Here is a 12,953-nt window from a genome sequence, read left to right as displayed (position 1 = left end):
GTTGGACAGTCTGGTGAGGTCAGTGACGCGAATGTGTTCGTTGTGTCCCGTGCCGTCGTCAAAAAAAAAAAAAATAATATATTTTTTTTATTATAATATTGCCATATCCCTACGATACAAATCGTAAAATTTTTGCATCGCGATAAATCGTACCACGATATATCGTTACACACCTAACTCATACCGTAGATAACATAAGTTGAAAGCATTCATTAAATGTTATAGTGACTTAAAGGTTGTTTAAATTGATAACCTCTAAAGTCTCCCTGCTGCCTGGTACCAGGTGATGCGCTGTGATCATGGCAACACGGTGAAGCTCGACGTCAGCTGTCTGCGTCCCCTGCCGTTGTCCTTGATGGGTTCTCTGGCATTGGAGTGCACTCTCACTGACATCAGGTTACACACACACACACACACACACACACACACAGTCTTACGCACACTGTATTTAGTCACTTCAGCTAAAATACAACTGTTTCACGGTATTGCAGTATTGCAATTACAGCTCTAAAACGTATTATTTTGAAATGTCTGGGTAAACGACAATTTGTTTTCCTCCACTGAACACTGTATTTTATTTTAAATAGCATAGCCAATAGAATATTTGGTATATTTTTAAATGTGTACCATATTAAGTTCAGTTAACTATGGTCTAAAAATGTGTCATTTTGGTAATCTAGCACTGGATTTAACATAAATTTAAACAAAATATTACATCTAATAGTTTTTTATGTAAAAAGATATATCACTACAACTACCCCTACTATGAATAATATACATAATGCTACGATTAATTTTTTCTCAGTGTAAATGCACACATACACACACATATAGAGAGAGAGTGTGTTTACTTTGTGCACACACATACATGTGCTCTCTCTGTACAATAGTTACAAAACTAGATGTACGCAATGGTGGAAGACTTAGGGGCCATCCACACGGAGACGCTTTTTGATTGTTTGGACCTGCCCCCACTGCTAAAAAGGAAACTGCTTCTTATAAAATGAGCAGTGGTGAAAGTTATTATAGTCCATGGATGTATTAAGAGAACGTATGACCGGAAGTGGAAGTGACTATGCTCTTCTAAATTGTTTTTTATTGCATTTATTTTATAGTGGGTACCTCTGCTTTTATTGTGTTATCTATTTACTTTGTTTTATCTGTTGTGCAGCACTTTGGAAACCTTGTGTTTGTTAAAATCGTGCTATATAAATAAAGTGGATTGGATTCTTCTCCGTTTTTTGGTGAATTTCTGTAGCAGAAACTGCGCCACCTATAGGCCTGGAATATGAAGTAGCGTGTTGAGTCTTTTACAAATGGATTCGTTTGGACGCAAACATTCTTGAAACGAATCCAGGGAAGATGGGTAAAAAATAGATTGTTTTGGTACGTGTGGACGTGTCCTTAAACAACAAGTGACACCAGCTCAATTTATTTTAACACCACAGTACTTTGCAGAAAATGTGTAATTCCCTGCTTAGTGAAGTTACGTTAGGAAGAAAAATAGCTGACGTTAGCCATGTTATCTGCCTCTGTAGCAGCTTGAAGTAATTATTTCACTATTGTCAGTCATGCTACGTTAACTCTCATAGCTGATTGCAAACGTTCATTCAAAGACAGTGTTACATTACCTTGAATTTGTTTGGGGCGTGCTTTTTCGGTACCCAAAAAATTCCCACATAGCTTCAGCAGCAGCTTCAGTCTTTTTAGACGTGCGGGACGAGTTTGGGGGTTTCCTCTCTTGTAGCCATCGTGCACAGACACTCTCGCCAACAACAGGAGGGGGAGGGGCCGTGATACTCTACGCTGCACATTGGCAGGCAGAGGGATTTCTGATCTGCACTTTCTGTCCGCGACGACTCATACCACAGGAACGGTATAACGGAAAATTTTAGTGGTTTTGAAACGGACTTTTTCATACCGTGGTATGCCTTAAAACCGGCAACCGGCCCATGCCTACGAAAAAGTATGGCTGCATGGTTGGATATCAAATGTATGTCCCTATATGTTTTGAACATTGGATAGTAATAATATACTGTATATACAGTGGGGGAAATAAGTATTTGACCCCTTGCTGATTTTGCAGGTTTGCCCACTTACAAAGAATGCAAAAATCTACAATTTTAATCATATGTACATTCTAACAGTGAAAGACAGAATCCCAAAGAAAATTCCAGAAAATCACATCATATGAATTTATTAAAATTGATAACCATCTGATGAGGAAAAACAAGTATTTTACCCCCTGGACAAACAGCATGTTAATATTTTGTAGAAAAGCCATTATTGGCCAGCACAGATGTCAAACGGTTTTTATAGTTGGTGACAAGGTTTGTGCACATTTCGGCAGGGATGTTGGCCCCTCCTCCCTGCAGACAGCCTCCAAATCATTCAGGTTCCGAGGTTGTCGTCTGGCAACTCGAATTTTAAGCTCCCTCCAAAGATTTTCAATCGGATTCAGGTCTGGAGACTGGCTAGGCCACTCCAGAACCTTGATGTGCTTCTTCTTCAGCCACTCTTTTGTTGCTTTGGCGGTGTGCTTAGGGTCGTTGTCGTGCTGAAACACCCATCCTCGACCCATCTTCAGCTCTCTCACTGAGGGAAGGAGATGTCGGTCCAGAATTCCACGATACATGGCCCCGTCCATCCTCCCCTCAATACGATGGAGTTGTCCCGTCCCCTTGGCTGAAAAGCACCCCCAAAGCATGATGTTGCCACCACCATGCTTGACGGTGGGGATGGTGATTTTCTGGAATTTTCTTTGGGATTCTGTCTTTCACTGTTAGAATGTACATATGATTACAATTGTAGATTTTTGCATTCTTTGTAAGTGGGCAAACCTGCAAAATCAGCAAGGGGTCAAATACTTATTTCCCCCACTGTAACTAGTCTCATCATTTTCGAAGACTGATTTAAACGGTGCTGGAATAGCAGTTGAGTGTGTGTCTTTATTGGTTCACTTTCTCTCACTTTGACTTTTTCTTCACTTTCCTTTCTGTCTGTCAGGCCAGCAGGAGGCAGATCCACCTGGACGGCTACAGCCTGCGACATGTTCTCAAACTACCTCACTGGAGCCTCAGCTGTTATGACCATCAAGGTCTTTCTCTCCTTTACTTGCCTCATGCTCCCTTTCCCTTTTGGTCAAGTTTGTTGCTCCAACTTAGTTTATCTACATACAGTTGTTTGTAAAGACTAATAATTTCTCCAGGTCGCTTGCTTCAGAGGTGCTCTATTATTATTATTAGTTACTAAATTTTTAGGACTGTACCCGACCCATAATTTTGTCAGTCGAATTGGATTTGGCTGTTAAATACAAATATTTCACTTTGTTCTGTGGCATAAGCCTGTTTTATTTGTGACAGTTTGTGCATGCGTGGCATGGTAAGTGTGGCTTGTGGACGGCTTTACAGCATTTAAACAAAGCCAACAGCCAGATGTGCAGACCACCGTCTGCTTTCTCCTCTACTAAACCGACTTAGTGTTAGTATAAACACATCACACAGCCCTTTTTTTCATTAAGACTGTCAAGAAACTGAAATGTCCCCAGAAGGAGTCTCTGAGGGGTCTCTGAATGACAATTTGCATCTTCAACTCCAAGGGGACAGCCCTACTTATTTTACTCTTGCTTTCCACTATGCACCTCTGTTCTTTGTTGATGAACTGCCCTAGTTTCACTTTGTGTCTCCCTCTCCTCTCTTTTTGTACAGGAGTTGACAGATGAGCGTCCAGTACCCGTCACACTGTTCTGCCCCAACAGAATGGGACAGTTGGTCAACATTGCAGACTTTCTGGCCAGCGAAGGCCTCGCCCTCAAGGAAAGAAAACCAAGGTATGTGCGTGCATGTGTCACACATGCATGGAAGTTTTTGTGTTTTTTTGTGTATATGATTGTCAAGATTTATAGGTCTTAAATAACTTAAGCCATAACCTTAATATCCATAATAATATTAATAGCCATAATCTTGTCTCGATCATATCTTTGTCAGACTTTATCACACATCAGAAGTAGAGGTCGACCGATTACTGAAATTTGTCTCACTGTTTTGCATAGCTCCACTACTCATGTCACTCTGAGTGGATTTTACCGATACCGATAGCTAGGTTGGGCCATATTTGCCGAACTGTGAACTGAAACAAAAAGTAATAAATAACAAATAAAAACAGTTAAACTGTCTGTTTAGAACGGTAACAGACGATCTCTGACCTGGAGGGATCTATTTTTCCCACTATACTCGTTCTCGCTTGGATGCCCATACAGTGGGGGAAATAAGTATTTGACCCCTTGCTGATTTTGCAGGTTTGCCCACTTACAAAGAATGCAAAAATCTACAATTTTAATCATATGTACATTCTAACAGGGAAAGACAGAATCCCAAAGAAAATTCCAGAAAATCACATCATATGAATTTATTAAAATTGATAACCATCTGATGAGGAAAAACAAGTATTTTACCCCCTGGACAAACAGCATGTTAATATTTTGTAGAAAAGCCATTATTGGCCAGCACAGATGTCAAACGGTTTTTATAGTTGGTGACAAGGTTTGTGCACATTTCGGCAGGGATGTTGGCCCACTCCTCCCTGCAGACAGCCTCCAAATCATTCAGGTTCCGAGGTTGTCGTCTGGCAACTCGAATTTTAAGCTCCCTCCAAAGATTTTCAATCGGATTCAGGTCTGGAGACTGGCTAGGCCACTCCAGAACCTTGATGTGCTTCTTCTTCAGCCACTCTTTTGTTGCTTTGGCGGTGTGCTTAGGGTCGTTGTCGTGCTGAAACACCCATCCTCGACCCATCTTCAGCTCTCTCACTGAGGGAAGGAGATGTCGGTCCAGAATTCCACGATACATGGCCCCGTCCATCCTCCCCTCAATACGATGGAGTTGTCCCGTCCCCTTGGCTGAAAAGCACCCCCAAAGCATGATGTTGCCACCACCATGCTTGACGGTGGGGATGGTGTTCTTTGGGTTGTACTCGGTGTTCTTTGCCCTCCAAACACGACGAGTTGAGTTGAGGCCAAAAAGTTCTATTTTGGTCTCATCTGACCACATCACCTTCTTCCAGGCCTCTTCTGAGTCGTCCAGGTGGTGAATGGCGAACTTCATGCGGGCCTGTACATGTTTCTTCTTGAGCAGGGGGACCTTGCGTGCGCTGCAGGATTTCAATCCATGACGGCGTAGTGTGTTACCAACCGTATCTTTTGTAACTGTGGTCCCAGCTGCCTTCAGTTGATTCATCAGTTCCCCCCTTGTGGTTTTGGGATGATTCCTCACCGTTCGCATGATCAGGGACACCCCACGAGGCAAGATCTTGTGTGGAGGCCCAGACCGAGGGAGGTTGGCGGTGGTGTGGTGCTTCTTCCATTTCCTGATAACTGCACTGACAGTTGATCTTTTCTCTCCAAGTTGCTTTCCGATTCTCTTGTAGCCCATCCCAGCCTTGTGCAGATCAACAATCTAGTCCCTGATGTCCGTGAGAAAGCTCTTTGGTCTTGCCCATGGTGGGGATGTTGGATGCTGGTTGTTTGGGTGTTGACAGGTGTCTTTTATACAGGTAACGAGGTGAGGCAGGTGTATTTGATGTAGATAATTGGTTCGGATTGGGGCTGTGTCTTAAAGAAAGACTAACTGGCTTGTAGGAGCCAGAATACTTGCTGTTTGTCCAGGGGGTCAAATACTTGTTTTTCCTCATCAGATGGTTATCAATTTTAATAAATTCATATGATGTGATTTTCTGGAATTTTCTTTGGGATTCTGTCTTTCACTGTTAGAATGTACATATGATTAAAATTGTAGATTTTTGCATTCTTTGTAAGTGGGCAAACCTGCAAAATCAGCAAGGGGTCAAATACTTATTTCCCCCACTGTATAAGGCGTAATGGGTGACGGACCTGCCTTCCCATTGGTTGAAAACAAAGGCATCATGGGAGATTCCCTTTTCGGTAGCACCTACTGTCTATGCGTAGCACGGAGTTAGCGGCAGAAATGACCGAAAACGTGATGAATTATGGACATCAAGTGGATAAATCTTGGATGTAACAGTTTGGATTTAATGCTCAATAACCCCGAAAAAGTTCCAGGCTGGATAGAAAATCACCTGTAAAGGCTAGAAAGACACTCTAGAGGCAGCTATTGTAATGCATGATGCCAGTAGACCCTTCTCAGCTCTCGCGTACTGTGTAATGAATTACAGCGCGCACTTCTCAGCCGCTCCAGCAACGGACGCAACCAGGAAAAACCAGGAAATACCATCGGTATGCATTTTTGCCGATAACGATAGTTCCACCAATCAACTGGTAATCGGTCTGCCTCTAATCAGAAGCTCTAAATTACATGTCATTTAGCTGACGCTTTTATCCAAAGCGACTTACAGTTAAGTGCATTCAACCCTGAAGGTGCAAACTCCAGACAACAAGTATTAAGTGCAAGTCCATTAGCTTTAAATAGGTAATGCTACAAAGAGCCATATCAAAGTGCAGCATCAAGAAATATATATATAATTATAATACAGCTATAATTGAGCTGCAGGGGCCGGACGGCAAATGCAGGCAGGCCAATCAGCAGGGAGTTGCAGTAGTCTAGACGTGAGATGAACCTGAGCCGCCTTCTGCGTTAGAAGGGGACGTATCTTTCTGATGTTATGCAGCATGTATCTACACGATCGGGTAGTTGCAGTGATGTTGGCAGTGAAGGAGAGTTGGTCGTCAAGTGTCACACCCAGGTTTCTAGCAGTCTGGGTGGGGACTACCACAGAGTTGTCAATTGTTATAGTCAGGTCTTGGGTAGGAGAGCCTTTCCCTGGAAGGAAAAGGAGCTCAGTCTTGTCAAGGTTGAGTTTCAGATGGTGTGTGTGTGTGTGGACATCCAAGAAGAGATGTCAGTCAGACAGGCCGAAATACGTGCTGCTACTTGAGTTTCAGACTCCGGAAAGGAGAGAATTAGTTGGGTGTCATCTGCGTAGCTGTGATAAGAAAAGCCGTGCGACTGAATGACAGACCCGAGAGAGTTGGTGTACAGAGAGAAGAGGAGAGGACCCAGGACTGATCCCTGAGGAGCCCCAGTTTTGAGTGGGCAAGGTTCTGAAGTAGATCCTCTCCAAGTTACCCGGTAGGTTCGGTCTGCCAGGTCAAAGAGAGCACAGAGCCAGAGACACCCAGATCTTGGAGTTTCAAAATGAGGATCGGGTGGTTCACTGTGTCAAAGACAGCAGAAAGGTCCAGAAGGATGACGACGGAGGAGAGAGAGGCTGCTCTATCGATGTGAAGCTGCTCAGTGACAGCAAGGAGGGCAGTTTCTGTTGAGTGGCCGGCCTTGAAGCCAGACTGGTGGGGATCAAGAAGGTTGTTCAGGTGGAGATAGGTAGAGAGTTGATTATAAATAAATTCAAAAATACAAATGCAACAGTTTATTAAATGCTTTACATGTTATATTTACTTTTGACTATCATAATAAGCTATTATGCCATTTTTGCTTACTGCTTCTGCAGTCACAAGAGTCTGATTTGTATGCTATATGTAAGAACATTATTACTATATATTTAATATCCAGTACTTTGTGCCAATAGTCAGTGGCTGATTTTCTATTTTGTTTTTTTTCCTAAGTGTGTGTTTCTTTTGTCTTGCAGAGATGCTGTAATTCAAAAATCCAAAGAAACTGATCCAAAGTCTGAAGTGAGCGAGACTAAAACTGGTGGCTCTGATGGCGAGAACAAAAACACTTCTCCAACTCCTCTCATTTCTTTACCCTCCACATCCTCCATTGTCTCCACTCCTGCTCTACCAAGACCTACCCCCCGCACCATTATGTCTGCCCAGAAGGTGATAACACACACACAAACACTCTGCAAGAAACCATTTAATAACTATTAATAATTAACCATTAATCAGCCACTTGTTGACAATATATTGTAGTTTTTAACAGTTTAAAATATAGCAAAGAACAATATTCAGTGTGGGAAACAGCTAAAGGAAATGCCAGTGCCTGTATCACAAATACTGTAATACATTATGAACTGTCCAGACTGCTTAGGTCATCTGGGACAGATCTGTTTTCTTCTTACTTGATTCAAAACATGGAGAAGCAGCATTCAGTTTTTATGCAACACATTGGGAACAAACTCAGACAATTTGAGGTCCGCTCAAGATCTTAGTTCTTTTAAATCATAGCTTAAAGGGATATTTCATCGTTTGAAAGATGAATATATCTTTATATTGGGCCACTTATGTCAGTGGTTCCCAACCTTTTTTCCTTGGCGCCCCCCCCTACTCATGTCTAAGAAAAGCTTAGCTTTACCTCAACCTCAAACCAGATAAGACTTGCGCCCTCCCTGTGATCTTTGCCGCCCCCCCTGAGGGGTGCCCGGACCCCAGGTTGGGAACCACTGACTTATATAGTAGAAATGTGTTGTTGTTTTTGTTTTTGTTTTTAAATTGGTGCTTTCTAGGCTGAGAAAAGCCAGAAAATGTGTTTTTGGCTCATGTGGATGAAAGACATCAAATCCCAGAATGCACTTGCTTCACTGCTTTACGAGTCCACTCCAAAGCCACGCCTACCGTTTACAGACATATACAGACAGTGAGGCAGCATTCAACTCAACTTAAGTGTTTTTTATTGTCATTTCAACTATATACACGAAACGTTTCAAGTGGTGTTACACCTTTAAAATATACAAAAACATTATATAAAAATGACATTATATAAAAACAACAAACAAAACCGCCTTCATTTAGTGCACACACATTATATGCTCCGTAAAGTTCAGCTAACGCATACTAGCATTAGTAGGTGGATTGTAAACATGGGAGTATAAACACAGCCGTAAATTTGCGTGGAATGTAGAATGGTCGGCATTTAACAGTCACAAACTCCACCAGCGGTTAGTTGGAGGAGCTGGCTGAGGTGCTGGTCTCCGGAGCAGGCGAAGCTCGCGTAGTGTGTCGAGTATTCAGTCTGTAATAAAGTTTCTTGCATATTCTCCGATCTGTACCAATGTGTCCCGGTGTTACACATGTGCGGTAGTGTGAATGCACATAATTGTTGTAAAAGTTTGCTGCTGAAAAGAGCGAGCTGTAGCTTAGCTCCAAGATGGCTGACACTCGACTCACTTCGCCAGCTTCGGGTCAAGACGACAGTCCAACCCCCTATGGGCTGGTTGAAAACATGCGGAACTAGCTGGCTATAGTCCACAGATTCCGGGCAGTATTCGAAAATACCACCGGATTTCTACTGTTACAAAGCTTAATGCTAATCTTTGCTAAATGCTAAAAGTATCTCTTTAAGTATTTTGCACTGTAACTATATAGCTATACTGTCTTACTCTGTTCTGTTATTTCTTATTTGTATTTGGTTTATGTGTGTCCCTTTTATATTTTCTTGTCCTAATGCCTTTTATGTCTTATATAACAGACTGATTTCATAAAGTGGCGTATGTATGACACGCCAATTCGTATGCCATTTTGGCGTGTTCTGAAGACGCATAATTGCTTTTTAGAGTGTTTATCAATGCATTTGGGCTGCCATTGACCTACATTGCGTGTGAATTTTCACCCTAGCAAGTAGTATAAAGGGACGTAAGTCCGCATAGAGAGGTTGGTTGGGGTGGTGGGTAAAACACAGGACTTTCACCCCGGAGAGCCGGGATTGCGTCCTGCATGTGGCTTTTTTCAGCAGTTTTTTATTTTATTTTTTTAAGCCTTCCCCAATGTTTCTTTCCTAAACCCAACCGTTTATTGTTGGTCAACCTTTTTATTTTATTTTTTTTTTAACATGGGTGGGACGTTGTTCTCACGATAGTACGTCACATCCTCGCAATAACACGGAACGTGGCAACACCACATGGTGTGTATGTTTACATACGCTGTATACACCGTAGACATACACGTGGATAGCTCAAAATGCGTACAGATAACGCACCATGTGGCTTTAGGAAAGTGTTGTGTATGTTTACGCAAAGTCATGATGCCATGTTGTTTATAAGCACTTTGAATTCCCTTGTTGATGAAAGAGATTAAACTTAGTGTATATGTGTGTGTGTGTGTGTGTGTGTGTGTGTGTGTGTGTTTGTGTACAGGTGCAGACTCAGTTGTACCAACCCCCAGAGCTTCCATGCCTCAGTCACATCCAGATAACCGTTACTGCCATCGGAGAGGACGGTCTCATTTACACCAGAACACAGAATGCAGGTGCACATAAGAGGACATCGTCACTGAGATGACCTTTTATTTTAATTTTATTTTTTAATAGTACATACTTGACTCAAAACATAACCTGTCCATAGGATGATTAATAATTGCCCTTTACACAGCAGATGTAACAAAAAGTATGTAACAGTATGTATAGTACTGTATGTGTAAACCAAAAGCAACAACCGGTTGAGGTGTATGCAGTGTTAATTTCGTCAGACGAGACTAAATATGTTTTTCCATGACTAATACGAGACGATGACGAGACTGCGCCAGTGTCCAAAAACGATGACTAAGACTAAATTAACATGCATTATTGTTGACGATAAAAGACGAGACTAAAATGTTTTGCATAAAATAAAAACTGAGATAAAATCTCTCTTCATTTTCGTCTACAATCGTCTCTCCTTTTACATCATGAGATAGAATATTCAGCTGTTACTAGGGTTGGGTACCGAGACCCGGTGCTAACATGGCACCAACCGGTGCCTTAACGACAGTTATCTACTGTACTGAATAGAAATGCGGATTTCGGTGCCACTTAAATGCCTGCGCTTCTCTCTCATACTCCTAAACGGACGTTAGAGGCAACCGAAATATCGCTGCACGGGATGATAGTTAATACTATACTTGGCAGCAGGTAACGTTAGCCTACTGTTAGCTAGTTAACACTACACCTGACAGCAGGTAACGTTAGCCTACCGTTAGCTAGCAGCTGAAGTAAACACGGTTAAAATGCTGACAGCTAAACGGTGTAACAGTTTGTCTGTATTTCACTGGAGAGGATTCCAACAGGGGGACGTACGACAGTCTGCAGCTGCCGTTGTCTGAAAAACACATATGTTGCGTTCACTTCAAACTTGCTTCGTCAGCCTCGTGCTGCGTTCAATGTTATTGTAAAATACCATTTTCCTATTCAGTGGTTGTTTTGTCGTTTAACAGGAATTTACTGGTGAAATAAGGAAGAGGCTTGATATTTATATAACTTTATATAATTTATTTTTATATAACTATTTGACTGAAATGGTTATCAGAAAGAATTTGTTAAAAAAAAGACTAAAATGTTTTGACTAAAACTTGACTAAGATATATTGAGTTCTCTTTTGACTAAAACTAGACTAAAATGACGAGACTTTTAGTCGACGAAAACTTGACTAACAAAAAAAGATATGTGAATGACTAAATATGACTAAAAGGACATTTGGCATAAGACCAAGACTAATTTAAAAATATGTGAAAAAATTAACAGTAGGTGTATGGTATTTCCTAGAAGGTGTTTTTGTATTTGATTGAGATGGTGCCAAACAGACCTGTATCTGCTCTAAAATTATTGTCACTGTCTTTTTATTATCTTTACTCTGGTGTTTTAATTCAGAGAAAAAAAATGGCACATTTTTTTATTTTTTATTTTACCTTTATTTAACCAGGAAAGTCCCATTGAGATTAAAAACCTTTTTCAAGGGAGTCCTGAAAAACATGAAACTAGGATTTGTGTGTGTGTGTGTGTGTGTGTGTGTGTGTGTGTGTGTGTGTGTGTGTGTGTGTGTGTGTGTGTGTGTGTGTGTGTGTGTGTGTGTGTGTGTGTGTGTGTGTGTGTGTGTGTGTGTGTGTGTGTGTGTGTACCAGAGTATCAGCTGGAGCAGCTTCGAGAGAGGATTCAGCAGAGTATGAAGACATTGCCTAAGCAGAAGCCTTACACCTGGAAGTCAGTTCTTGGCTGTTCCGTCATTGGACCTGATATGCTGTGGTATCGAGGACAGCTGCTGGAGGTGCTGGGAGGACATGTTAAGGTCAGGAAGACACACACCCAAAAAGTTATTTTCTAGTTATTTTGGCGATACCTTTCATGGACCATTTAAACTAGATTCATCAACCTGTAACAATCAAGCTACAGTTTGTCTGGCTAAAATGTTATCTTATATTCTACACCTGGCACTTCAATAACTAGGGCTGCCCCCTTTGAAAATCTGAAAAAGTGCAATGCCCTATCTTTTAAAAAAAATAAAAAATTAAGATTTAAATCAATTTCTTTTTCTCCCCATACTTAAAATCAGATGACAAAGAAATTGTTCAAAACAAGTTTTAACTTTATTTTGTTTTGACTCATACACACACACACGGGGCTATTATTCAACAACAACAAAACGGATGCGTGAGATAAAGCTGTTTTCACACATACAGGTAATTCACTTCTCGTTCCTCACTTAAAGTTCAAATCATTTTAACGTTATTGCGCAACCTTGCCCTTATTTTCACCTGTTGCTGAGTAACGTGCATTAACATCCCATGGTCTCATGAATGTAGCATTCCTGTAGCAAGGTCCTTCATAGTAACTAGCGGTAAAAACAAACGTCAAAGAGGAGCTCCGTGCTACAGAGCGGCGATTGCTAGTTGTTTAAGCAGCTACAGACCTCCGTCACAGCTCGGTCGTATCAGCAGCATTAAGTAGCTAGCTAGATGTGTTGAGCTGCAACAGAGTTCCTCAACACCGCTTCTGGTGTCCCGCATGGTGCTCCTTCAGGTGAGTGGTAGCTGGTGGTTCAGTTATCCGAGAATAGGTGACTCTCTGCCGGGGACAGAGCGCCGCGATAAGTAAGTAATGAAGCGACTAGTTATTTTTTATATTGACGTTAACTACACATTCGAGTTAATTGATTAAATTGATTTGTCGCCCAGCCCTGATGATGTTGAAATAAACTTTTAATCACCTTGAATTGCAAAAACCTTGACATAATTATCCTCAATATGGCACAATGAAGAGATGTTAACTAACACA

General features: G+C 41.5%; 1 protein-coding gene across 1 annotated transcript in view; it reads left to right on the top strand.

Moving 5' to 3' along the window:
- Window positions 1–12,953, top strand: part of rnf17 (ring finger protein 17) — a 46,946-nt gene that overhangs the window by 27,312 nt on the left and 6,681 nt on the right. The window contains exons 23-28 of the mRNA XM_028591225.1: window positions 284–396; window positions 3,007–3,097; window positions 3,708–3,829; window positions 7,621–7,813; window positions 10,066–10,177; window positions 11,804–11,967. Coding sequence (XP_028447026.1) covers window positions 284–396; window positions 3,007–3,097; window positions 3,708–3,829; window positions 7,621–7,813; window positions 10,066–10,177; window positions 11,804–11,967 — 795 coding nt within the window. The remainder of the gene's footprint in view (window positions 1–283; window positions 397–3,006; window positions 3,098–3,707; window positions 3,830–7,620; window positions 7,814–10,065; window positions 10,178–11,803; window positions 11,968–12,953) is intronic.

The sequence above is a fragment of the Perca flavescens genome, chromosome 11, assembly GCF_004354835.1.
Source record: "Perca flavescens isolate YP-PL-M2 chromosome 11, PFLA_1.0, whole genome shotgun sequence".
Taxonomy (NCBI): domain Eukaryota; kingdom Metazoa; phylum Chordata; class Actinopteri; order Perciformes; family Percidae; genus Perca; species Perca flavescens.
Note: the sequence above shows the minus strand (reverse complement) of the source record. Positions and strands in the feature narration are given on the sequence as shown.